General features: G+C 34.4%; 1 protein-coding gene and 1 long non-coding RNA gene across 11 annotated transcripts; one reads left to right on the top strand and one right to left on the bottom strand.

The window, feature by feature from the left end:
* Positions 1–8,356: 8,356 nt before the first annotated feature.
* LOC119643655 lies at positions 8,357–11,409 on the bottom strand. Of its 2 annotated transcripts, XR_005248367.1 has the most exons (4): positions 11,108–11,409; positions 10,716–11,051; positions 9,257–9,360; positions 8,357–9,177 (listed from the first exon to the last, which is right to left on the bottom strand). It is a non-coding gene; the product is annotated as an uncharacterized LOC119643655 (long non-coding RNA). The 2 variants fall into 2 exon arrangements; XR_005248366.1 differs by having other exon boundaries at positions 8,357–9,360; positions 11,108–11,405.
* Positions 11,351–26,864, top strand: LOC119643653 (host cell factor). Of its 9 annotated transcripts, none has more exons than XM_038043041.1 (10): positions 11,351–11,449; positions 15,065–15,250; positions 15,321–15,503; positions 21,496–21,805; positions 21,864–22,075; positions 22,153–22,341; positions 22,420–22,571; positions 22,866–25,424; positions 25,490–25,672; positions 25,724–26,864. In XM_038043041.1, the coding sequence occupies exons 2-10, from the start codon at positions 15,076–15,078 to the stop codon at positions 25,856–25,858; spliced, it is 4,098 nt and encodes a 1,365-aa protein (XP_037898969.1). In that variant the 5' UTR covers positions 11,351–11,449; positions 15,065–15,075; the 3' UTR covers positions 25,859–26,864. The 9 variants fall into 9 exon arrangements, with proteins under 9 accessions (XP_037898969.1, XP_037898964.1, XP_037898968.1 ...); XM_038043036.1 differs by lacking the exon at positions 11,351–11,449 and adding an exon at positions 13,442–13,635 and having other exon boundaries at positions 25,724–26,863; XM_038043040.1 differs by lacking the exon at positions 11,351–11,449 and adding an exon at positions 14,748–14,781 and having other exon boundaries at positions 25,788–26,863.
* The last annotated feature ends 377 nt before the right edge of the window (positions 26,865–27,241 follow it).

The following is a 27,241-nucleotide window of genomic DNA, read 5'->3' as shown; positions in this document are numbered from 1 at the left end:
AAAATCAAGAGCGAATTGTTAACGGATATTAAATATGACTAAATCGTTCCTTGGCAGCTAGCCAGGGAGAAGAATGAATTCGAAAACGAATATTTAGATTAAGTTCAATTTTCGTTGTTATTTTCATTCCTTAGTTTTATTGTGAGCTTGAACTTAGAATTTTGTCTTATTGTTTTTATTTTATATGTTTACACTAACATTCGAATTTACCTGTAGAGAATGTATAGCGTTTTAAAACGAAATTTGTTATTTTCAACCACCTTCTGGAAATACAATCCAAGTTTTTAATCCTCACAATAGTAGATTTATCTCTAATATCTTTTATTTCATTCATCAATTTGAAAATGAAGAAGATAAGAAGAAGTTCTTGTTTGCTCACTTATTCGCCCCAAGTGGATGTGGCGACTTCTAGCGAAATCATTATACCGTCGTGAAAATAAGATGCGGTAATGCAAAAGTTGAATCCTAAATTTCCGGATTTTGCACTTAAAAGTGTGCGCAAATATTATGAAGCGCTTCACCAAAACTTCAGAAATTTTCCATCTTCCTTGGATCATATCTTCTTTTCCGCTCTTTTTCTAAAATTTATTTAGAAGCCCCTTTTGGAAACGCGAGACTTTTGCAGAAATCTTTATGTAATAACATGTGTACGTATATTTTAATTTACGTTGTTGCCAAATGTATAAAATCGTTTACTTGTCGGCTTTCGCATAACGTAAGACAATTTGAAGCGTCTAGAAGAGCCCGTCTACGTCTTATTAGATTCTTTTTCCGCCAATCTCGACGTTCCTCTACTGCCAAAGGGCATAACATACGAAATGGAACTAAATGTTTACGTTTTTCTCAACATTACTCTATTATTTAACAACAATATTTTATTTATCTTGTTATTTTGTCTTATTTAGTAAAATATACTAGGTCGGTTGGCAGTAAGACTAATATATATCCAGTGATGAATTCTTATTATATGTTGCTGTGCTATATCAATGATAGTATGTGATGATGTATGGAAAGATTGATGATACGCAGCTGTTTGTCAGTGAAAAGCCGTTTTTTCTTATAAAGGCTGCTCTGAACAACTACTACTAACACAAAGTATCATCAATATGGCTTATGGCGGCTTGAACAATTCCAAGTTTCATCATTTGGTTGTTTATAAGTTACACTACTTTTTGGCATTGTAAAATTGCACATTTTATGAGGTGTGGTTTACCCTCAAGGCCATATCATCTCGCTCGTGATCGGGGGTGATCCCCGAGCTAAAATTTATGCTCATTACACAAGTAAGCACGCAGTTATTCTTCAATCCAGGGACAGCGCTTTGCCTATAATAGAACTTGACAACAATTTACATCAAGAGTTTACTAGTATTGAAATACTCTACATTTCTAATAAAAAAAGTAAATAATTACAGCCGATGCACCAACGGCAAATTTGATTGCCAAAAAAAAACTTTTACTGCAGCTTCCCCAAAAATTTATTTAACTTTAACTTTTACCAAATTTCTGCATAGTTGCAGAGGTTTTGCGTTCTTGCGGGAATACTTTACCTTCGCACATTTGCGTAAATGGTACTAACTTCCCTGTCAAACCTTACATCGATCCGATCTATAATATCGCAAGTGTCGGCGTTTTGATCACACCTAGAAAATTTGTAATCGTTAAAGCACGCTTTGTCCTTTCTGTGACGTTAATCATGAGTGTACATCGGTTTGTGCTTACTTACGAGGCGGATCGTCTTAAACCTAAAGTTTATTCCTTCTCCTGGAGTACCTATGTCCATCCATACACCAACTTTCCTATCTTAACTCCACCGAATATACCCTCAACAATAAAGTGACACAATCCCTAGATTACTGCCTCGATACCAAATAAAAGTTATTAAATCCCAAGACTATTGTCTCCACTCCTACCAAAAGGCCATTAAATGCTGAGCCTATGGCTTCCAAATCAAATACATACTGGTTAGATCATGAAATGAGTATTGATCCTATTAATATCGCCAGTTGAATATCTCAGATATCTGAATTTATACATAAATCATAATCGGACAAATATTCTTCTAAATCGAACTCTACTACTACCTCTGCCGCACGGTTAAATCTTCATCTTCAAAATACTATCCTTAAGCTCCTCTGCTTCTCTTCCTAATTATATTCCTGCCAATAATTAAGACAGTTCAACTCAACTAAAGTAGTCTCCGTAATAAACTCAAACAAGTCGAACAATGTTTTACTTGCAACGATAAATTCGTGGCAACTCTTTTCGAAACTTTTCTTACATCTCATAATCCGTTTCTAATCAAAAACTACAGCATGGTTAGATTCGGTCGTATTTCAACATTTTCATAGCGGTGGTGTAGCAATCCATATATCTAATAAGTTCTCGTCCTCCTATGTTTATAGTTTCGTAACCTGTAATTCCATTGAAGCTTATAGTTGCATCATTCAAACATCTTTTCGTGAGCTTTTGATCATAAGTTGTTACATTCCACCTAATTGTACTATTTCACAATATGTCCTTAAGAATTTATTCTCTTTTAGATCTGACATGTGCGCGTTAATATGTGGAGTCTTTAACGCTTACAACGTGTGTTCGGTGTTTTTTTCAACTCGAGAGGTGACCAAATTAAAGACTTTCTTGAAAGTAAAAACTTAAGGTTATTAAATAACGGTAATGTTGTTCATTTCGATTTCGCCCTCTCCCGCATAGATATCTCGACGTATACACTTAACCATAGTTCTCTAAATACCTGGAAATCTCTTAATGATACTCTCTCTCTCTCTCTCTCTCTCTCTCTCTCTCTATCATTGATTAATTGCCATATCTTTGGAGTACTACACCCAAGACAACAGTATTACTTTATGGTCTGCAGTTAACTCAGCCTTTCCTCAGGATCACACTGTCATTGCCTGCTCTCTGGACTTAAACTCGATTATGTTAACAATAACATCTTAAAATCTATTTTACCCGCACTGAAGCTTCCTATCAAATTGTGTAATTTATTATACGACCTCTTTCTTTCTAAGGACATGAAAACGTCTAACACAGGAGATCATTCACAGATGTTCCTCAAGGCTATATATTAAGTCTTCTTTGTTTTAATTAACAAAATTTTCAGCTTCCTGCCAATGTCTCAGTTTTGGGCTATGCTGAGTATCTTGTCATTTTTAGCTCCAACTCCGATCCAGATTTGTCTAGGCGTACAGATGACAAACGTTATGCCTTTGTTCGAAAGATATCATTTACTCGCCAATTTTACAACTTAACAAAATTTGACCCGATGAAAATGATCCTGCCTTATCTTTCATTTCACTTATGATCTTCAATAAGATTATTCTTCACCTTTTTTAAATTTTAGCTGAGAAAGTCAATAATTACAACATTCTAAGAACGGATACACGTAGTTTATACAACAATTCTTTTTGCTCTCATTATTTTCAACTATTATTATCATTATTATAATTTTAGTCTAATGAAATAAATTCTTAGACTAAAAAAAAGACATTGAGCACTACCAACATAGGCTATCGGCCCTAATTTACATAAATGTACATTAGATATTGAGCCTAGTTTTTTTAATAAAGTAATATGTTGAATTTATTAAGTGCGAGACGTGCCGATCACGTCGGGGTCACCAAAATGTTGAGATTATGGTTTTCTTGACTGTGTTTGTAATGCCTACTTAGTTGGCATGATTCGACAAGACGTTGCGTCAAGTCGTACCAAGTTATTGAGATGTTTTTTCCAGCACTTGGAACTGGAAGAAACGCTAAAATAAAAAAAGGCGATCGATGAGCTTCACAAAGACGATTTCCTTGAATATGTTTGTTAGCTCGTCTGACACCAAACAACAAATGATGAGACGTGCCAATCACCTAGGTCACCAAATGTTAAGTTAGAATGGTTTCTTCCAAATGTATTTATTATCGTGTCCAAAGTGGACACTAACAAGCAAATAGAACGTTTTAGGAACGAGTGGCAATTGGAAATTTCGCCGTTTTTTTAATAGCAATAAAGACTCAGTTAGTTGGCAGGATTCGACAAGACGGTGCATCAAGAAGTACCAACTTATATAGGTTTGGGTCTTCCAGCACTTGGAACTGGAAGACACTACAAAAAGATAGCCGGTCAGTGCAATGATTAAAGTATAAAAACAAATTTTATTACGAAAAGTATGGCTTATAAACAATATTATTATTATTGTTATTTTAATTTTAGACTAATGAATTGAATTCTTAGACTAAAAAAAAAGACATTGAGCACTACCAACACAGACTATCGGCTCTAATTTATAAACGTACATTAGATATTAAGCCTAGTTTTGATAAAGTAATATATTGATATTCTGTTCTATAGCTAATTGTAGAATGTGGAAAGGGTTAATCGTTCCAAATGCGATACTTCAAGCCAAGGAATAGTTAAGGCAGTCGTAGAGAATGTGCTTCATAATGAAAGTTTGTCCACAACTTCAGATTGGGGAGAAAGACTTCTTCCTTTCATAGGTGAGTTGCAATTGTATGACCAATGTAACTTTCTCTTTAACTTTTCTTCTAATGTATTCTTGAAGATCCAACTTTTCCATGACATCATCCATAATTAGAGGTGCAGAAGCAGTATACTTCGCCGCTCGATCAGCCTGCTCATTTCCCAATAAACCGATATGACTTGGTACCCAAAGAATTTTAATTTTTTCTTCGGGGGTTATAATAATTTCCTGAACTTGTTGATCTTGCTCCATTTCGAAGACGAGTATTCCATATAGCTTTCAATGCAGACAGACTGTCAGTAACAACGACGATTTTAAGTTACTCTCCAGTATTTGGGTTTTTTTCAGCTGTTAGCTTCCAGAAGACGTACTTTGGAGTATCTTCTTTCTTGTGCACAGACAGCGAAATGTCAAAAGAGTAGTCTTTCTAAATTCATAGAGGTTTAACACCAAAAGAGCGGAAAATTTTTAAGGGAATGTTCAATTCCTTTGCGACGTACAAACAATAGTCAATTGCAGATGGTGACTTTGGAATTTTTTTCGCAATAATAGTCTTTCTCACGTCATAACCGAGAATGGATTTGTTTGAATTAAGAAGCTTGGGGACTATTTTAGCTTTTAACTCATAAAGTCTATTATTTAAAGTTGGGAGACCAGTTTCGATTATACTATTATTTATGGGCGTCATCCGAAAAACATAGCAATTTGCTCTGAGGGCTTAGTGATAGACCGGTTTCAGGATGCTGATATTAGTATTGCATGAAATTCACCTGTGTTAAAATGGAATTTTTTAACCGAAGATACTGTGTTCTTCAACGATAATTGTTGGAAAACGTGAGCCCGAGGATATGAAGCGTCTACATATTTGGCACTGATAAGTTATTAATATGCATCAGTAGATTTCCTGCATCACATTTGCTTTCGAGAAATGTAATTTTGATGTAGTTGATGAATTTGGGTCCAATATTCCATGATACCATCAAACAACACAAAGGCCAACTCTGCTAAATGCTTTTTCGAAATTAATTGAGAGAATTGTTACGTGATTTCGTTCGGAAGTTGCTTTGCTTGTGAAATAATCAATATGTAACGGAGCGTCGATGCACCCTCTACCCCGCTTGAAACCAACTTGTTGCTTTGTTATCAGGTTCTTGGAGTCAAGAAACCAAGATAATCTAGATGCCATAATCTTTTCCAATACCTTTGAGAGGCAAGATAAAAGAGAGATTGGGCGATAGTCCGATGCGATGGAGACATTTTTAGACTTTGGAATTGGAACAACTGCTGCCAGTTTCGACATGTAGGGTATATGGCCAGTCAAAAATACCATGTTATATAGATCCAGTAATGTCTTTTTATTTGAATTAGACGGAGCACTGATCATTTGGTACGAGATGCGGTCTAGACCAGATGTCCTCCCTTTCGATTTGGAGAGACAACTTTCGAGTTCTGAGGTATACTATTTTCCAAGCATTGGAGAAAGCATTGGATTGCTGTCAGAGAAGTGTTTGTACCACATTTATCCAAAGTAATTAGAAATCTCATCTGCGTCAGTTAAAGTTCCATTGGGAATGCAGATGGCAGAAATTTCTTTCAAACTTGAAGTCCCGTCGAGTCTGTTAATTTTGTTCCGCGCATCTTTCACTGATGTATTTCTTTTCGAAAAAAGTTCGAAACTAAGTGCCTTTGATTTTCGTAATTCCTTTCTGAAGAGAGAATTGACCTTTTTATATGATACCAAATGGTCGTGATCAGGATATCTTGTAAAGCAATGCCTTAAATCCATCCTGTTTTTGCTTAATAATGAAAGCGCGTTGTTCCACCAAGGAAACCTAGCTCCTTTAGAAAACATGCTGGATTGAGGAAAAGAGAGATGACCGGCCGTGCGGATTGCTTTGGATATAATAGCAGCATTATGGTTGCAGTTCCCGTTAAATGACTTTGAATTCAGAAATGAGTAGAGCTGTTTGGAGTAATTAACCCAATCCGCTTTATCAAAAAGGAATTTAGTGTGTTTTGCCGGACTAACAGAGGACTTTGAAAGGTTAAGATCGATTATGATTGGAAAGTGATCACTATTATGTAGATCATCAGAAATAGACCACGAAACCAAAGGAAGAAGTGAGGGAGGGCAACATGTTAAATCAATATGTGAAAAAGTATGATGAGTTAAAAAGTGCGTTGGTTTTCTATCATTTAAAATGCAGAGATTACATTGAATGAAGGCCTTTTCTAAAACAGTACCACGAGTGTTGTTCACTGTTTAATAGCTGGGATATAGAGCGAAAGCACTGTAAATTTTATCTTTAAGCTTATTTGTATCGCTACGGCTTGCATTTTTGAGCTTAAATTTATGCATTTGTGAGGTATCCAATATATGATTTGGGTGGAATAGCATTAAAAGAACTTCTACAATGATTCTCTTGAATGGGTATAAAGATTGGATTAAAATCACTTACGAGTATACGGAGTTCATCAAAATTATTAATAAGTCCCCAAATGTTCCTTTGTAGAATTTTAAAAACTTTATTTAATTGCAGTGCCATGGAAACGGAATGGAAAGTACATTAAGTTGACATGTCAGCGTCTCCGTCGAAAATGTCACTATAAGAATTTTGCGTGAATAATTTGTTCTTACCAGCAGAATAATCTGTGCTTAGCTGGTTGCGTAAAATTGAAGTTCAAAGAATGGTCACACGTGAATAATTTGAAATCGAAGGTTGATTGAGGGTTAAAAGATTGAATTCATCACAGCTTGTCATTTGTTGACTAGAGTTGAGAACTGGTGTTTCTGGGAGATTTAGTTTATTAGATATTGGCATACGTGTTATATGCTAGGATCAGTTGAAGAAATCACACCATAGTATTTGTCAATAGGAATGATGTCCCTGGTTGGCAACACCGGAATGTCCGAATTTTTAATTTTTTTTCTTTGGGGGGATACGTCCGCTAATAGATGAAATCTATTTGTGTTTTTATCTGGCGGTCCCGGGGCCATTATGCCTTATGGTTGTCTATTATTTAGTAATTTGTGAAATAACCACTTACTTCAAATGGTTTGGGAACTACTGGGGATAATGGCAATTGTTTTCAACTTTTTTTTCTATATTTCTGTTTTCTGTTTTGTTTTTTTTTTTTTTTTTTTTGATTTTTTCTTTTATATTTAGAGAAAACAAAAGCACATACGGTATGCGCAATAATCAGTTGCTAAGTACACAAAAACACCGAAAAAAATTAAAAAATCGCAGACGAAAAAGAAAACACGCACTACTCAGAACACAAGTCAATAATGTATTATTTTCAGCTAGTCATAAAGTGTTTACCTGGGAAAAAATTTACAGTTAGTTTTGCAGAAGTGCAACTTCGTTACTCGAACTTAGTTATCATGTAATACAATCATTTTTTCCCCATCTTTACTGATGGATGAAGTCTGATGTTATAGACAGTTGTCTCTGGTTTCCAAATATTAACATCGAAGCTTATTTCTCAAATCACCAATGCAGCTTCACATTTTCGGCTGAATGTTTTGCGATTCTGGAAGCCATCTAATTAACAGATAGTCCCAGGTAAGGTTCATCCTTATGTGTTAGAAATCAAATCTGTATTATATAGTCTCAAATTTGATGCATTTTGAATCTTCGGTTGTTGATTTGCAGAAGAAGAAGAAATTGCAAGCAAAATTGCCTACTTGCGAACAGATGAGCCAAAACAAAAAAATAAAAAACGGAAAATTAATAAATCAAATTTATTCAGCAACAAACAACAACCACACCAAAACCAAAAAGTAATAAAAAAAATATATAATATATGAATTAAAAGCATGGAGTTAAATTTGGGCAATTCGTAACAAATAGGTGGTCTGCCCACAAAAAGGAGGCGTAGATTTGTATGATTGCAAAGTAAAAAAAGCGACGAAGCCGGTCTGAGAGAACCACTTAAATCTAACGATCGTAGAATAAATGGAAATATTTACAGAAAGGTAAGTGTATTAAATAGGTATTTGATACATATACATATTATAAATTATGTTATTTTAAGACTGATCTTTTAGAACTAGATGATGCAGGGGTCTCTTCTATGTGTTGGGGCTATTTTGAGGATTTAAAGTTTTTCTATGATTCTTATAAAAAATCAAAGATTGCGAATAGTAATTTGAAGTATCCATATCCAGAGTGTTTAAAAAATTTCATACAATGAAAAGCCGGACAAGAACTGCAAGAAGAATTGCCTGAAGGCAAATTAAGTTCGTGAATAATAAAAAAATTTGAATGAGGAGATCGCAATATATTAGAAGAACCAACATTCTTGGGTTTATCTCCAGAAACTAATAAATCCGGCCCTTTGCAGAATATTAGAAGTCGTCTGGCATTATGCGACGCGTCTCTTTGGTAGTAACAGTATTTTCCCCTCTCTCCAGATTATGAGGTTGTAAAAATAAATTATCTAATCTAATACCAAAACTCATGCAATATATGTATCAATACTATCCACAAGCAATGTATATACATTTTGTACCCTAGCATTCAATTTAAGTGTCGACCTCTTCAAAGATATATGAAAAGTATATACAGAATGCAATATGCCACAAAAGATTTAGTGTTCCCTGAGTGTTCACTTGAGAAGCCATATGAAACGAGTGCATGGAATAAAATTAATAATAAGAACTTACCAACATCCGATGGAATTTACCTAGAGAAAAGTATACCATTTTTAATATCTTTCAGTATTGGATATAATTCAGAATCAATAAAAGTAAATTAATGTTAACCTTAATTTTTATCTTGGATAATATAGTAAATTTTCAAGTAATTTTCAGCTTAGAACAATAATCCCCTGGAGTATATATCTGCACTTAATTAAAGTCCACATATCCTAAAATTATAGATTTAAAAAAAAAAAGTCGGTTATTTCAGTAAAGCGACAAACTATATTATATGAACGTGTGGAGCAAAATCTAGCCATCGTTGAGTGCAATATTGATAATCATTTCTGACAATATTTTTGCATTTCGATTTTATGGTTGGAGGAACAAATAATAAACAATGCGGCAACACTTTCACTACAAATTTTTTATTTCGTGAATTAATGTATTCCATAATTGAAATAAATATACGCATATATTAATTGTATTAATAGATGAAAAAAATGTATTCATTAGTAGTAGGTTTGTTTGTTTATTTACCAGAGAACCAACTATTATTTTTCTGATTTTGACAGCCACAATTGCATATAAAGTAAAATTTCTCTCTTTTTTCTATTCTTTGATTTATATATGAATGATAGCAAAGAAAATATCACGAAAGTCTTACGCGAATCTGACAGAAACATTTATCACTTATCGCACTGGTCACAAGGGAAAGTTAATTTTCAGATACGTAATTACCCCTCTTGGCACTGATTATGTATGAAGTTAACTAGTCCGCATGTGTTTACTACGCCGCTAAAATGCTAACCATTCTCCCAACAAACTATGTGTTATATATATTATAAATTATAATAACATGTTATTTACTTATGTCATGGAAGACAAATTTGAAAATTTATAAAGTAAAAACCTAATGGTGATTACGATTAAAACAAAATTTTAGTCTAGCGATTTTACGCTGTGTTGTTGTGGGTTAAAGAGTTTCTTATATTTCAGTTATATAAGAAGTATTGTTAAACTTCGTTTCAATTGTTATTGCTTTTAGTATAACTAAATACGTAAAAAATAATCAGTATATGTAAATTAAACAATAACAAATCTATTAGTAACGTTGGCATTATTTAATAAAGGCAAACAATATATAACGGAAACATATAATCATTATATATTGTGAAGCATATCGATAATGAAAAGACCATCCAACAATTACTAAGGAATCCAATCCAAGTATGGAGGGGAAAATTGGAGAATGATAGATCGTGCAACACCAAGATACTGGATCTGAAAAACAAAACCGCTATTTCCTCTTTAGCCAGATACCAAATAATTTCGAGAGTGATGACGAGGAACTTTGTTAAATCCTTTATGGCTCCATTAAGATTTTTGTATTTTTATTTGTATATCTACACATTTAATACATACATATAATTATTTCAATTATGAAATACATTATGTAATGAAGTAGAAACAATAAAAAAACTAAAATGGACTGTTGCCGCTATGTTTATTTTTATTTAGTCTCCGAACCGCCTTAACTGCGTTGGGTCTGCGATATCACCCACACTGTACTCTAAATACGTACCGGACGATGAAAAATCAAAACCTTTGCTTTCCAAATGTACTTTATAATGTACGCAAATACTACAAGCGAACAAACTTTTGCGAATCTTATCATTTTTCTGGCATTTTACTTTTGCGCTTCTCCATCAAAATGCGCCAGCGACCCTGAAAAATAAAAATGCTGAATATAGACTTTTGAATAATAATGGCAGTAAGTAGTACTAAGCTTTATTTAAACTAATGCACTTTTCAATGACGCTACTTGCCTTACAGTGAATATCACTATATTTCTCTTTAATTGCATTGACTGGTCTTCTGTGCAACGTCACTAACTACAGCTCTAACTATCCACTATCACCTAAAAATAAGTGAATTATAAAGATACGTATTACTTTAAATCATCTCACTGTCTACCAAGGAGCCAAGCATTACTTTGATCGCAATTCCAGTAGTCACCTAACCACCTTTCGTGGTTGTGTCTCCATATGGGCGAGTCGTGGCTTGATCCCTTTGTTAGTAACCAATTTTATTTGAAATTTATTTTGTTCTTAATTTACAGTTGTTTTCTCTTTTGCTCTAAACAACCAATACCAATGCCAAACGTAAGATCTTCTGGTGTCGTGTAATTTGCCAAGCATAATTAAACGTATTTAACAGGTGTTGTGCCAAGAAACCTATCGTCATCAATCAATGCTGAATGCCACCACATACGCGAAACCAACCGAAAAACGAAAACATACGTTGACTTTCAGATACGTGAGTACCCCCCATAATTCACACAGAATTGAGTTTTGTAATTTGGCTTCACCTTACCAAAACATACGATGTCTTTAATTTTAAAGCAACAATAAATAGAAATAGTGAAAAAATATACTAATTTTCTTAACAAAAAAAAAAAAAAAAACAAGCCAGAAAGTTATATTCGGCGAGGGCCAATTCTCGCATACCCACCATTATGCTTTTCGCATTCTACTCTCCAAGTTTTTTTTATATGATACCTATATCGCTGGTATAATTAAGAAAAAAGTAACTTCGGTGTCTACCGTATTCATTTTCAAACTAACCCATCTTTATTTGAGGAATGCACAAAATATTTGTACACATTGTCTTGTTTGCGTTATGATAAATAATCATAAAACCTCCAAAAAATAAGATTTAATCGCTTGTAACTTTGCATGGGCATGGTCGATTTCTTCAATTTTTGCAAGTAAAGAAAGGCACATATCGTAAAGTAAATATGGAAAATTTCAGACTTCGGAGTAGGAGCAAAAGCCCACAAATCTTTGTGAAGAAAAACGGAGTTGCGGTCAGTTTATGTTCCACGGCGAACTTCTACTCGGGCCAATTTGACCCATTTTCAATATCAACAACCGTGCAAAAACTTCCAATGTTTCTATCAAATTTGAAGTCGATACCTTCATTTTTGATACCAAAAAAGTGCCAGCAACCACACAGACAAACAGATGGACAGACGTGGCTGAATTAACTCAGAATTCCACGCTGATCGAGAATACATATACTTTATAGGGTCTCTAAAACTTCCTTTTGGGTAATACATATATTATGGAAAAGAACAAAATGAAAATACCGCCATGGGTATAATTAATCCACTAAATAAGTTCACAATATAGGTATATGTTATCTTTTTTTTACCTCTTTTTGTTAGTCCCTCATATTTTTCCTTGTCTTGTGCTAATTCTCTTTCTCTCTCCGTGAGTTTTCTATATTTTTCGTAAATTTCCTATTTTCCTTTACGCTTTCTTCTGTAATGGTACATGTGTATTGCTTACGACTGGCATTATAGTTTTTATCCTTAAAGCAAATACTAAGTAGGCCTTGTACAACTGGAAACTTTTGAACCAATTTTGTATATAGTTGTTTCTATTTGTATATGCCCTGCGAACTCTATATATTGGTGCATTATCTATAGCTGAACGAAAATCACGGACCAATTTTGATATAGATTTCAACGAACATTAATTAAAGTCAACGGTTTAAAACCACTTAGCATTTATTTCTTGAACAAGAAAGCGCTAGATAAGGTCTGCTCTAATATGACTCTGTGAAATTCAAGTTTGCAATTGAAAGCAATGCTCATATTAGTTCATTTTTTACTAAACTTTGCCGGCTTTTGCGAGCCATAAAGTTTTTATGTAAACATATGAAATGAAAACACATACCGTATGTTCGAAACAAAAAATAGGGATAACAAAAAATAAAAATGACATATTACAACCTAAGGACATTTCGAATCTTTTGGATGTGATATATTTTGAAATTTCGATTTATACAGTATATTATTCCCATATTTACTCATTTTTACATTGTAATCCTTATTATTCCTTGATTGCTACTTCTCGTATCATGTGTTGGCTGTTTACATTTACATTGAGTTTTTATTTTTACTTCTCAATCAGGAGAATGCGTTTTAGGCAACGCCTTAGAACTTATATACTACTATATGTAATTATTATAACCAAAAAATATGTATTTGAATTTATTCGAATTTTTATTTCAAATATTTAGAATTTCTGTGAGAACAATATCTAATTTTTTATTTTTGTGGAGTACTACAAATTAAAAGATCCGAAAGGACATTTTCGTTGCTATAAACATAAAAAAAAAATAAAACTTTGGCAATCCTGTTTTCTGAGTCTATAAAAAAACAACCTTGCTTTTAATTCTATGATATACGGCAATTTACAAATCGTTCGGTTATCAGCCATCTTGTTTTACTCGCTGTAGGTTTTGATCCGCACATAAACTAATAAAGCTCATTGCAGTAGCCATCGTACAATAGTGTAGTAGAGTTTGCTAATTGAAGTTTTGTGTAGTGATATGATTTAACCATACATTAACTTGAAATCAATTAATATCAACTGTCTCGCCAAAGCGAAACTTTGTTAATTATCTAATTAAATACATTTTAAAGAATTTTGTTGGTAAAGTATTTCCTTTGCTACTTAACAAAAGCCCATTTGAATTAATCTGTGTTTGTATATTTTCTAAATGTGTCTAAGCAAAGATAAATGCTTGTTTGGTTGTAAAAAACAGTATGTATTGTTGAAAAGCAGCGTGTTAGACTTGGTGAACTGGAAGTGGCGGGAATAAGTAAATAGTTTTCTTTTTCACAGTAAGCCCGATGTTTTTTCTTCTCCCGTGCTTCACGCCGCGAGTTGGCAATTATCTGAGTCCGAACCCGTAAGGTGATGTGCGGTGGAGCAATACTTTCACAAATCATAATACAAGTCTCAGTTACTAATTGCATTTAATGTCTATGTTATGTATTGAAAAGAAAATGAGAAGCGAATTTCATAAAAATTAACTTTTTGGTGATGCCATGCTAATGAAATTTTTTTTAAATTATGGGATAAATAATAAATAGTCTATTTTATAATATTGACCTTATGTTATTCTTTATTGAGAACTAGTCTCACTTAATATTTACTCTTTCTTGGTAAAGATATATTACCGATTTTGGGCCTAATCATACAAATTTCAAATCTTTTATACTGGCAAAAGAAATCAATTGCGAGATTTCGTTCCTGAATTTTCTATTGCGATAAAGTTACTACTTCCCAATGCATCATAATTGTAGAAAAATGCATTCATTTTGATTATATATTTCTCTTTACTCATAAGTTTTTATTCTTATTTTACCTTTACACTCACTTTATCAAGAAAATTGGTAACAATGTAAGAAATGTACTCTACAACAGGTGTAAGGGGCGTGGTTATTCACCGACTTACATCGAAGAACGTTTCAAAAAATTTAAGTTTAAGCGAAAACGTGGTCTACAACAAACCAAGGGATCCATTATTCAATTGCTTACTCCAGCAAGTCAAATTAAGTAAAATAGAAAATTGCTATTATAGCAACAGTGTAATTTCAAATTGAGTTAAAACAAAGACCAAGTATGGTGGCAAGTATATATACTTATGCGTACTAGAAGTGGTTATTAATATAATGTAGTTTGGGAAGGATGGATGGGTATATATAAAAAATTTTAGATGTAATTATTTTTACTGAAAAATTATACGTAAAAATAGCGGTTATTTCCTGAAAGATATGAAGATAGACTCAATAGGTAGGCTAAAAATTTGGAATTGAAAATTGAATTCAAATAGAAGCAAAATATTTAGGCAGGTTAATTGCCGCTACAAGCAAAAATATGTGTCCAAATAAAAAGTATTAAATGAGTAGTATCATAATCTCTGCGGTTTTCATATGACTAGATTTGTTCGAACAATTACATTATACAAAGTTCGTCGTAATTTTTGTTTTTAAGTATAATATTACAAGTCCTTTATTTTACAATGTGGTTCAACTGCTTTGTTCTTCGCTTTTAAATTGGAATGTTTAATCCCTAGTTTTCAATTTAATGAGAATTGAAAGAATGGAAACTAAGAGTGAGATTGAAAACGAGGTATCTTCTACGAATGGTGACTTTTCACAATCGCAACAACTGGAGCTAGAGCATCAAAATTCTGTAGGAAACATTGCTAAAGCTGCGGTAAATATTAATATAAGCAAAGAGAGCAACTCCATTGAGGAAAGTAAGTAAACTTGTATATTATATTAAAATTGAAATTAAAAACTTTTGCTGTAATCCACATTTATTTTAAGGCGAAAATGACGTAGCCACTAAAGATTGGCAGCAGCGTTTTCGCTGGAAACGTGTGCTTACACCGTCAGGTCCGCAACCGCGGCCTCGACATGGCCATCGTGCAGTAAACATAAAGGAATTGATGGTTGTATTCGGTGGAGGTAATGAGGGGATCGTTGACGAGCTGCACGTTTACAATTCAAGTAAGTTGTAATATCAGTGCACATATTAAATTAATAATTAAATAGTAGGCAGTTTATGTACTTTGTGATCGCTCGATAATAGTAACATTCATTAAAGCGAACTTCGGAATCCGTTTGAGTTTTATCTTGTCCGTAAATTATATGCAAAAGAATATAAAAGCCGCGTACAATTGAGCATTAAAAACCTTAAATCGCTGCGCCTGACGCAATTCTTTAGCTATTTTAGTCACAAGATATAAAACTGGTTTTGCTTAATTTCCATCTAAAGCCTTAAAAATGGAGCGATCTGAAATGTAGACGTATGTAATCCAAATTTGTCATAATAAATATGTATGTCAAGTGAATCGCTTTCTACCAATTTTCATCACAAAATCCTAAAAACCGATTCCATGTAGACTTTTTTTTGTTGAAAAAATTTGTATTGGAGGACTTCCTAAATGTTATCAAATCCCAGCCAAACTTTGCATATTCACTCATTTCTTGCACTCAGGTAAAACACATGAGTAGACAAAAAATAAGGGGATCCTCAAAATGCGTAGGAATATCATAACAAATTTTTTTTTGTTAACTTTGCTTAAAAATATCATTAATATTCGATGGCAAGTCCAAGTCATTTGTATTATTAGTTTACGAAACCGAGTCTTCCGTAATTCTTGGAAATTATCGTTTTCAAAATGAATAAATTTACCTAACAAAGAATTTGTATAAAACTATGTTTCGCAGATTATTTTAAAGTGTTGAGAAATTATTATGCTGGTGAAAAAATCCAATCGAAGGCAGACGTGCGATGCAAAGGCTTTAAAAATTGTTGAAGCAGTTGAAGACGACTGCTGGAATATCAACAAAGTCAAGATTGTTGTGTTCAGCAGACGTCAATTAAACATTAGAGATTTTGTAGGTATGGTTAAAATAGCAATTGAATCAATCTAAACAATTCTAAAGAACGGCTTGCTGTTGTGTCGCAAGTTAATTTTCTTGTAAGAAAACTCGTTGTGTCCAAGTGGTTGAAGAGATATTTCGCATAGGTAACGGTGGTATGTGATACATATTCACTAGTTATGATGTATTTACGCTTACGCTCCAAAATAGCTCAACATTCAAATGAATATCGTGTCAAACTGTTTCTGTGTTTATCGTGATGTTCATTGTCAAAAGGCCCAGTGTGAATACAGAGATTTTTGTTTGAGCTTTATTAAAAATAGGATTAGCTTTAGTATTATAATTATTTATTTATTTTATTAATTCTTTGCATTTCATAATCGAAACTATAATTGATTAATGTCTGGTTAATTTTACGCGTTATACGTCCGTCACGTAGGATAGAACAACAAGGGCTAAATTTCGTAGTGTAAGAAGTAATGTAGCACATGAGTATAAAGTGCATTATGAAAAAACTCATAAGCGCGGGACTAAAAAAGTATAAAAGAGAGTAGGTCCATAATTTGGCTGTAAACCCTTACATATTTTGACATGATTTAAAAAAAAAATATTGCGAAGTAAGCTGTTAAATTGTGAGAAAGCAAAATGTCAAGAATGCTGCGGTCGTAAAGACTACATATACCTAATTTTCGAAGTGAGGTATGGCGAATAGAAGTGGCAACATTCGGACAGGCAAGTAAGATATGATCAGGAGATTATAAGACCCCACACGTATATAAAGAACTATTCACTACATTAATTTTGAATAGTTGATCATTACATCCCATGTGATTAAAAGTCAGTTTGTTAATAAGGCAAATAATGTCACTTCTGAGTCCGCAATTGACAAACCAAGCAGCTTTATTTATTGGTAGAAATAAAGAGTATAAATGATGACCATAAGATGAATTATGCTGTCGTTGTTGCGAAAAAAAAACTGTGTGTTTCTTGTCGATTACCATGAAATCTGCAGAAATCAGAGCACAACCATTAGACTGAAATGTTGCCAAGAATAGCCATATGACTGGGCACCCAGAGAAAGTGAAAATAAAATCCATCAAATTTGGAGCTATAAAGTAAGGATCTGATTTCTTATATGTGCGGGTGAGTTTTTTCTGAGGTCAATGATGAAAGCGTATGAGACAAATGTACTGCCTCACACTATAAGGGATTTCTCTTGAAGCTGAATACTCGCTAAGTGGATGGCTTCTAAGATTGCATGACATTCAGCCGAAAAGTAAGAGAAGTAAGCTTCTATATGCATATATGGAAACCAGAAATCACTGCTTACAACATCGGTTTTCGATCCATCAGTAAAGATGAGTGAAAAATGCTTCTAATTGATATTGACCAAGACCAAAAGGAATTTCGAATAAGCAAGATACATCATTTCTTAGAATATCGAAATTATTTTGTCACAGAAAATTTTAAAAAGGGAAGGCGAGGAATTGAGTGATAGAACGTCGCAAATGAAAGGTAAGGCCGGATGATTCTCAAGATAGAATTTTATTAGATGAAATATTGCCGAACAGACGAAATCTTTCTTATGGAGGCATAACATTTGCCATCTGTTCCAAGCTTAGTATGTGGTTAGCTTTCATGCCGCCAAGACCAAGACGAAGGCATTTCCACTGAAGTCTGCATAATTTTAGAAGGTCTTTATTTGAAATTCCCAATAAGAGCGAGCAGGCGTACTCTAATTTTGGCCTGACTAATCTGCGATATAGTTTAATCATACAAAGAGGATCGGAACAACAACAGATGCCACAAATGGATTTCAGTACGTTAATGAATTGAAAATATTTTTCGCAATTTTGTCAATGTGAGCAGCAGCAAAAAGTTTCAAGTGTAGGATAAACAGAATAGAAGAATCGTGAATGAGAAGAAGAGTAAACATAGGGTCTCCCCTTTTTTTTTAAAAGACCGCGCATTTGTTCTTATTATCTGAAAGTGTGAGTTGGAATGTCTCGAGACGGGAGGAAATAGTGCTGAGAGCACATTGCAAAGTACGCCTAGACAAATCTGAGACATTGGCAGGAAGCTGAAAATTTTGTTAATTAAATCAAAGAAGACTTAATATATAGCCTTGAAAAACATCTCTGAATGATCTCCTGTGTTAGACGTCTTCATGTCCTTATAAAGAAAGAGGTCGTATAATAAATTACACAATCTGTTAGGAAGCTTCAGCGCGGGTAAAATAGATTTTAAGATGTTATTGTTAACATAATCGAGTTTAAGTCCAGAGAGCAGGCAATGAGAGTGTGATCCTGAGGAAAGGCTGAGTTAACTGCAGACCATAAAGTAATACTGTTGACTTGGGTGGACCTGGGACGCTTGAAACCAAATTGAACATTGCTGAGAATGCACTCAGATTGGAGATACGATTCTAGGCGTGAGTATAACATTTTCTAGAAGATTTCCCTAAGGGTGGAAAATAAAACAATACATCTGTAGGAGTTGAAATTAATGGGCAGATTATTATTTTTTCTTGGACTGATAATTTGAAAGTCGTACCAAAAAGAGGGTACGTAGTCGGTGATTACAATGTTGTTAAATTCCTGAGTAGAATTAGCTTATTTTCAATGTTCCAACGCCTTGAGCTGACTGTTACAAATGCTATCTAAGCCTGCAGATCTGTTTTTTGGGGAGAAATCGCGTTGCTCATCAAGTGATACGGAGATCATTGCTGGACCACAAGTTTATCACACAATTCATTAAAGCGTTATGCGGTTATAAAACAATGGGAGGAAGTAATTCTATAAAAATTTTCATAGTACGCCAAAGATATGGAACGGACGTTTCACTATTAAAATCTCCACAAAATTTTTTCCAACGCTTATGTTTTTCCACTCTGGAAATGCATGTGGCATGGACTAGAACTTTGGAATTTATTGTAGAAGGAAACATTTTATATTCATCTACAGCGAGTCTAAGTGTGGTAGCAACTCGGTTGCAGTCGGTATTGTACCAGGTATTAGGAGGGTTAGATTTTTTGGAAACCTTTCGCTCAGAAAACGCGGACTGGATTTGATACATTTTGGAACTCGGTTATGTGAAAAGTGGGTGGGATGTAAGTGAAGACTAATTTCAATTAATCAATGATAGAGGGAGATAGTATCATTAAGAGATTTCCAGGTACTTAGAGAACTAAGGTTAAGTGTACACATCGAGAGATCTATGCGGGAGAGGACGAAATCGAAATGAACAACATTACCGTTATTTAATAAAATTAAGTTTTTACTTTCAAGAAAATCTCTAATTTGGTCACCTCTCGAAAAAACACTACCCGAACACACGTTGTGAGCGTTAAAATCTCCACATATTCACGCGCACATGTCAGATCTGAAAGAGAATAAATTCTTGAGGGCATATTGTCAAATAGTACAATTAGGAAACAACTTATGATCCAAAGCTCCCCAAACGGTGTGTGAATATTACAGCTACAAGCTTTAATCGGCTCTCAATTTGCAAAATTAGAAGCATACGAGAATGAAACTTTATTAGATATAAGGGTCGCCACATTACCATCATGACAACAGTTGGAGGTACGATCAAATCTTACCACATTATAATTTTTAATAGAAAATTATGAGACTTAAGCAAAGTTTCAAAAAGACACGCCATGGAGATGTTGTTACGGTAAAGATATTGTTCAAGCTGTTTGGATTTATTACAAACGCTAGTGCAATGAGAATTAGAGTACCAACCATCAACGATTAAGTATGCTCTTATGAAGACCGTGAGATAAACGCATAGCAGAGATAATAATAGAGTTTGTTTTAGAGGAGGGCTTGACACTATGTAATTTTTGAATAAGTTCAAAACTTAAAAAATTTATTACCTCCCTTCACAATGTTATTTACAGCTCTCAGTTTAACCATTTGCTTTTTGAAATTTCCTCATGAGCTCTGACAATTAGTTAAAAGTTATAACGCATTTGACATCGTTATTTATTTAGGTGTTGCCATTTATCATCCGAGTTGCCGATATATACCATGCGATATTTAAAATTTGTACGTACGCACACTAAAAAGTTAATATAATTCTGTATACGGCAATTCGAAACAATATCTCTTCGAAAAAACGAGGATCAGAATATATGTTGGCAATTTTTGGAATAATATAAAATATGTACACTATTAGCAAACGCCCAATGCTTTTATTGAAAATAGAAATAGAATTTATTGTGTTAAGGTACAAAAAGTCATATCATCCATTTCGATTTAAGAATATTCGGCCGTTGTTTCGGTGCCTTCTTATCAATGGTCGATTGATCAAAAACACACCGTTCAGAGAAATTTTTTTCTTTTTGCTTTACGCGACCTGCCTAATTAGTTTTTTTCCGCCATGACTTAATCTGGTACGGCTACTATCATTTTATAAGATGCTGAAGTGATCAAGGTGGTTTCTTTAGTTAGATTAATTCGTGGTTGGGTATCCGCTTCGTACCTATTAAAATGGGTCAACTTTAATTTTAAATTGGTCGGCATGACATTGTATTTGTTCAAAACGTTTTCAAAACTTGTTCAAAACTGTTGTTTAGTTCGATCATGCCCATGCTTTACAGTACTTATTACCGCTTCCATCAGTTTCCTGATTTTATTAATAAAGTGAAAAATAGGTTATTATTATGCAAATTTTTATAAATAGGAGGTATGCTACGTAAGAACATTCATTCTTACTGATTTGCAGTAAAATTATAGCTAAGAAAATAGCTAAATAAATACCAGAATGTGGGATGACGTTATTTTTATTGTATTGCGCTTTCATATTATTGTGGTATATGGTGAAAATTTTTTTAAAGACTCCAGTGAAAAATTTGTAGCATCTTTCAAGCATATTATTGATTGCAAAAGTTCGCAGTTATAGAACTTTTATTTTTCTATATATTTATTAATCCCATAAAGCTATTTCATAAACGGCACACGAGTCATGACGACGGCATTTGCTGAAAAAGAAGAAAGTGAAGTTTCTTATATATATATACATATGTTTACATAATTATTTGAGTTTATTCTTGTATATAATTATAATTTAGAAGTCGTTGCTTTTTTGAATACTTTATGCTTAACAGTTTCGAACCAATGGTATGTACCAGTTATGAAAGGAGACGTCCCGCCTGGGTGTGCAGCATATGGATTTGTTTGCGAGAGTACTCGACTGTTTGTGTTCGGTGGTATGATTGAATATGGAAAGTATTCGAATGAGTTATACGAACTACAAGCCACCAAATGGGAGTGGCGCAAAATGTATCCCGATCCACCAGACAACGATCTTCCGCCATGTCCACGTTTGGGTCACAGCTTTACATTGGTTGGCGATCGTGTGTTCTTATTTGGCGGCTTAGCAAATGAATCGGATGATCCGAAAAATAATATACCTAAGTATAAAAGCAAAAATGTGTCTCATAATCCGCAGTTTTTAAACTTCAATATTGTGTAGATATTTAAATGATTTATATATATTGGAAACTCGAGGAGTTCACAGTCATAGTGGCAAATGGATTATACCAAAAGCATACGGTGAATGCCCGCCACCACGGGAATCTCACACGGGTGTTTCTTTTACATGCAAAAGCACAGGACAGTTGAATTTACTTATTTACGGAGGCATGAGTGGCTGTCGTTTGGGTGACTTATGGCTTCTAAATGTTGGTAGGTATTCAATTAGTATTGTGTTGTATATATGTTATTTTTTAGTTGCCTCATTCAAATATTCTGGAAAAACGCAGATTCTATGAGCTGGTCTAAACCTAAAACTCGTGGGAGGGCCCCTTTACCGCGTTCACTCCATAGTTCAACTATGATCGATAATAAAATGTATGTGTTCGGAGGTTGGGTTCCTTTGGTAGTGAACGATTCTAAAGCTACGACGGAAAGAGAATGGAAGTGCACCAACACATTAGCAGTCTTAGATTTAGGTAAATGTGTTGTTTTCAGATAGTAAGCTTGAAATTCATTTATTTTTTATTATATGTATTTATTTTCAAATTTAAAAGACACAATGATTTGGGAAAACGTTACAATGGATTCTTTAGAAGAGGACGTGCCACGTGCTAGGGCTGGTCATTGTGCTGTCGGAATCAACAGCCGGTTGTATGTATGGTCTGGTCGTGACGGTTATCGAAAGGCTTGGAACAACCAGGTCAGGGTAGGCTCATCATAATGAAAACAATGAAACACAAATACATTGTCCCCAAAAACATTTTATCATTAAGCAAATCTAGTAAAATGTTCAGGGAAAACAACTTAAATGGCTTATGTCTATCATTAAACATATTCCTTCCCAATCAAGGAAGAATGAGAGCAAGTCGATTCAAACATCTTTTAAATTTTGTACTTATAATTTTTGTAAGATCCAGTTTCGTTCTAAGCACAAAAAGATGATTTTGTTGGAAAATTTATATATGACTGAGTTATTAACAATTTTATTCAACGTTTTTAGGTGTGCTGCAAGGATCTTTGGTATTTGGAAGTTTCAAAACCACTTTATGCTAACAAGGTTGCCTTAGTTAGAGCTTCCACTCAAGCATTGGAATTGTCATGGACGTCAACTATTTTTTCAAGCGGTTATGAACTACAAATTCAAAAAATTGAGCCTCCATTAGCACTTAAAACGGCCTCGATTGCTGCTGCGGCAGTTTCGCCGAATTTGCAGCAAAATACGAACAGTTTAGTCCCCCAGTTAATGACTAATGGTAACAGCAATATAATGTCATCTGCTCCGATATCGCCAACCACGACGAAATTCCAACGAATTCACACTCCGACAGTTATACCTGCGATCGCGGCGGTTTCAACTGGATTATTGGGAGCTTCTACGCAGCAAGCATTATCTCGCGCTAACACAGGATCGTGTCAAGCGTTAGGAAATAAGTTAGTAACAGCTAACACTAACCAATCCCATATACACCTTCAGCATCAAAAGCAACAACATACGTCGACTGTATACGTTGCTCAATCGCAAATTCAACAAAATATTCAACATTCGACCGGAATCAAAACTGGTATTCCAAGTGTTTCCACTCCAATTCTAACAACTTGCAATGTAGCCGGAGCAGCTGTTTCTAATCCGCAGCAAAAAGATCAACAGCAGCAACAGTCTGTTTCTAGTATAACAGTTGTAAATAATACGACAAATATAACAACTATACTTCAGAAATTTCGGCCAACTTCAGTAGTATCTCGACCATCTACTACAATTACGACAGTTAATTCCATTGTGTCGCCCGTTACATCGAATCACATGCTTATTACTTCCGGTAACACGGCAACTACGGGGGGGCTGCGTGTAATAAATACCGGACAAGCAGCAGTGGTATCTACGGGCACTGGAAATTCTACGGTTCGATTATTGTCTAGTAACAATGCATGCCAGACATTAAAACTAACTTCTAACAATAATGCGGCCGTATTAAAATCTACGAATCAGCAATCGATTGCGGCTACCGCGGCGCAAGCACACCAAACCAATACTAGTGGTAGTACCACATCTACTACTATAGGTGGTAAACAGTTTATAATACAAAAACCGTTGGCTTTAGGATCTAATGTACAATTTCAGTTAGTAAAAACTAGCAGCGGAGGTGTTGCAGTACAAACTTTGCCAAAGGTTAATTTGAGCATATCCAAAGCTGCCGGACATGCAGGAAGTGCTGTTACAGCCATCGCAGCTAATCTGGGACATACTGCAAGCCACACCGCAACACAACTTGTGGCAGCAACTTCACAGACAAGTGGAACAAATCCTATATCACAAAATAAGCAGCAATTTATTGTAAGCAGCGGAGTGGGAAATACAATTTCAAGTTCCGGAAACGCTGCGATTGGAACCGTAACCCAGGCCAAACAAATTGTACCTGGAAGCGTCGTAAAGCTAGTTTCTCCACACACTATCAGCGGTGGTAAAGTAATTATGAAGAATCTGCAAGTAGGAAAAGTAGCTTCGAATATAAGCGGCAAACCAGCATTTGTTATAACTAACAAGCATGGTCAACAATTAACAAATCAGCAGATAATCATCGTGACTACGGGTTCAGGTATTCGAACTATTCCCGCAGCAACCGTCGTTACAAATGCTAGCAACAATATTGTTTCCCTTGTAGGCTCAACAGCGACTACTGTGTCGGCGCCAGTTATAGCTAGGAACGTTGGCGCGCAGCCAGCGGTTAAAATGATACGTAGTGTATCTACTGCCGCTGTTCGGCCTATAACTTTCTCAATGTCCAACACGGGAATGTCAAACAGTGTAACCACAACCCACGCGGCTCAACAGCAAAGCCTAATTCAAACACAAACTTTACAACAAAATCAGCCCCCAAAATTCAATGCCCTGTCTGGAAATGCTGTTCATCAGAAAACTATTACATTAGGAGGAAAATCAGTCACGGTTCAAATGTCGAATTCTGCGACGATCGGAAGTATGTCGAAAACCTTAGCTATTGTTGGTTCAAATGCGAACCAGTCTCACTCGCAAAATCAGCTGATAACGACAAGCGGTACATCTAACAATTCTGGAAAATTAGTTGTTTTGCCCAACAGTGCGGCTAATTCAACCAAAAAGGGTTTCGTTAATATCTTCAATACTGGCAACTCAATACAAAGAACCATCGCATTGTCGAAAGGGACAATTGTTCATACAAGCCAGCAGCAGCACCAACAACAACAATTAATAAATAACGCTTTAGGAAAGAAATCGTCTGATGGATCCAAAGACAGCATTGCTCTAAATATAGCTGATCAGAACTTCCCAGATAATGAGTCGATGGATGACATTATTGAACAGTTAGATGGTACATCTGAAATAGTTTATGAAGGTGATGAGGAAGATCTTGACGGAGTACCTATCAAATTGTCGGATCAGATAAGCAACCATATGAAACCGTTTGAAAATATACTTGATGTGGTCTATGATGACAAGTTACCATGTGCACTATTTAAAGTAGCAGGCAAATCGAAAACCATGAATAAGTGTAACAATTTTTCTACGAATAAATATCCGACGGTATGAAATAGAATTATAATATCCAACTCAATTATCATCGGCAACCTTTTCCTCATGTCTATTAGTTTAAAAAGTCACAAAATGGGAACTTTTCAGGAGTTTTCTTATCTAATATTCTTGCTAATAAAAGTGTTGACAAAATCTGCGACTTTGAAAATACGTGCAGTAGTATCCACAGTCAAAAATCTGTTGCAGGTCTTGAAGTTTGTTGCTTGTTATTAATTTTTGCAAGTACGTCGACGAATACGGTAAGGTAAGGCAATGCATGTTAAACTCTGACATAAATTAGGATTTTAAAGGCATCATTTCAGATCCTATTTACAACATATCTAGAGATATACTATGAAATCTCATCCCTTAAAGATTACATAAAATACCGAAAATTGTTCTATGATCTGGGAACAAGCGAATCTAGCAACTACTTCGGTATCTAACATTTAAAACCATTTTACTGTATTATAACAGCTGTGAAGTTCCGCTACAGCGAACAACCGTTGCATCGTTACCAAGAGAATTTAAAATGTTACCTGCATTAATGCTTGCAAGAAAGCATTCTTGAGAATAGATATTGCAAAACTGTAGCTCAAGTGACTAATCCGCTAACGATTAGCTTACGCCAGCGAGGATATCACAGATGAGCAATTATCTTATTAATATCAGTCACATATGAAGACATGTTAGTAGTTTTATTGCAAAAGGTTGGCATTTGCATTTTTTTTTTTGTGGAAGTTACTGTCGACACTCGCAATGGCAGTAAATATATAAATAGGAATCAGCATAAGTAGATATACTTAAATTCTAAGGATATTTGAGTTCGTACCTATGTGTAGCTAAAAATGTCATTTGAAATTTGCTTTGTCTTTCAAATATATGCAGTAGACCACGGTATCAATTAATCTCCAACAGTTTCTATGTCACCATATTTTTTATTTTCTTTCTTACAACGTACCGCAAAACCTCATGCTTGAGTTGTTGCCTGATTTAAAATCGTACGCCCTTAAGTTCGTACGTACGATTTGTATTAACGAAAAATCTAAAGTCGCCACATAGCTGAAAAATAATTCAAACGTTTAAAACAATGTAAAATTAAACTTACGATCGCAATCTATTTCCTCCTTTTATAAAGTTCATGCCACTCGAATTTCATAATAGACGGACAAATGTTCTGATTAGATCATTTATACTACAATAACTAACGAAAGCCTCTACAATGAGTCCGTTAAAACTGAGATCTACTATTCATTATACTTTAAACTCAGTGGGTTCTAGATTCTGTTAATATCTTTACGTCCGATATGTATATAAAATCCCTTTATACAAAAAATTGACAGTTGATTATATAAACGTAATTGATGCACAAATGTAACTTATTTATATTGAAGTAATTTAGTTAGTATAAAACAAAGTTCACATCCATTATAAAAAATTTACTTCGATGAAAAAGTATGTAAAATCCCATCTTTCTATGTTGTAACACTTTATTAAAATAATTTCTACTAAATGTAAATAAAGTAATTGTTGGAAAAATTTTACGTATTTATTTTGAATTTCATACTACACCAATAAAATGTTTTTGTGAATAAAATAAACGTACTCCTAAAAAACTTCGATTATAGGGGGGTATTTCCAATGCAAATATGTGTTGCATCAATGTGTAAAGTCGTACTTATTTAGCCATGTCTATTGGTAATTTATTTATCCCTTATAATTATGGACACGCAAACTTAGACCATGTTAAATAACAAAATTGGTTTTGAATTATTTATCATAAGAAAAGCCGACGCCGAATTTAGGCTGAGGACGTAACATTTCTTTCG

Source organism: Glossina fuscipes, unplaced genomic scaffold, assembly GCF_014805625.2.
Source record: "Glossina fuscipes isolate IAEA_lab_2018 unplaced genomic scaffold, Yale_Gfus_2 61514, whole genome shotgun sequence".
In the NCBI taxonomy this organism is placed as follows: domain Eukaryota; kingdom Metazoa; phylum Arthropoda; class Insecta; order Diptera; family Glossinidae; genus Glossina; species Glossina fuscipes.
The sequence above is the reverse complement of the archived record's forward strand: the minus strand, read 5'-3'. Positions and strand labels throughout refer to the sequence as shown.

Bases quoted from the DNA above. Each gene is read 5' to 3' on its own strand.
- LOC119643653 (XM_038043033.1), top strand. The intron at 21,806-21,863 runs GTATAAAAGCAA...AATATTGTGTAG, and splicing joins CCGAAAAATAATATACCTAA to ATATTTAAATGATTTATATA. The intron at 22,076-22,152 runs GTAGGTATTCAA...GGAAAAACGCAG, and splicing joins CTTATGGCTTCTAAATGTTG to ATTCTATGAGCTGGTCTAAA.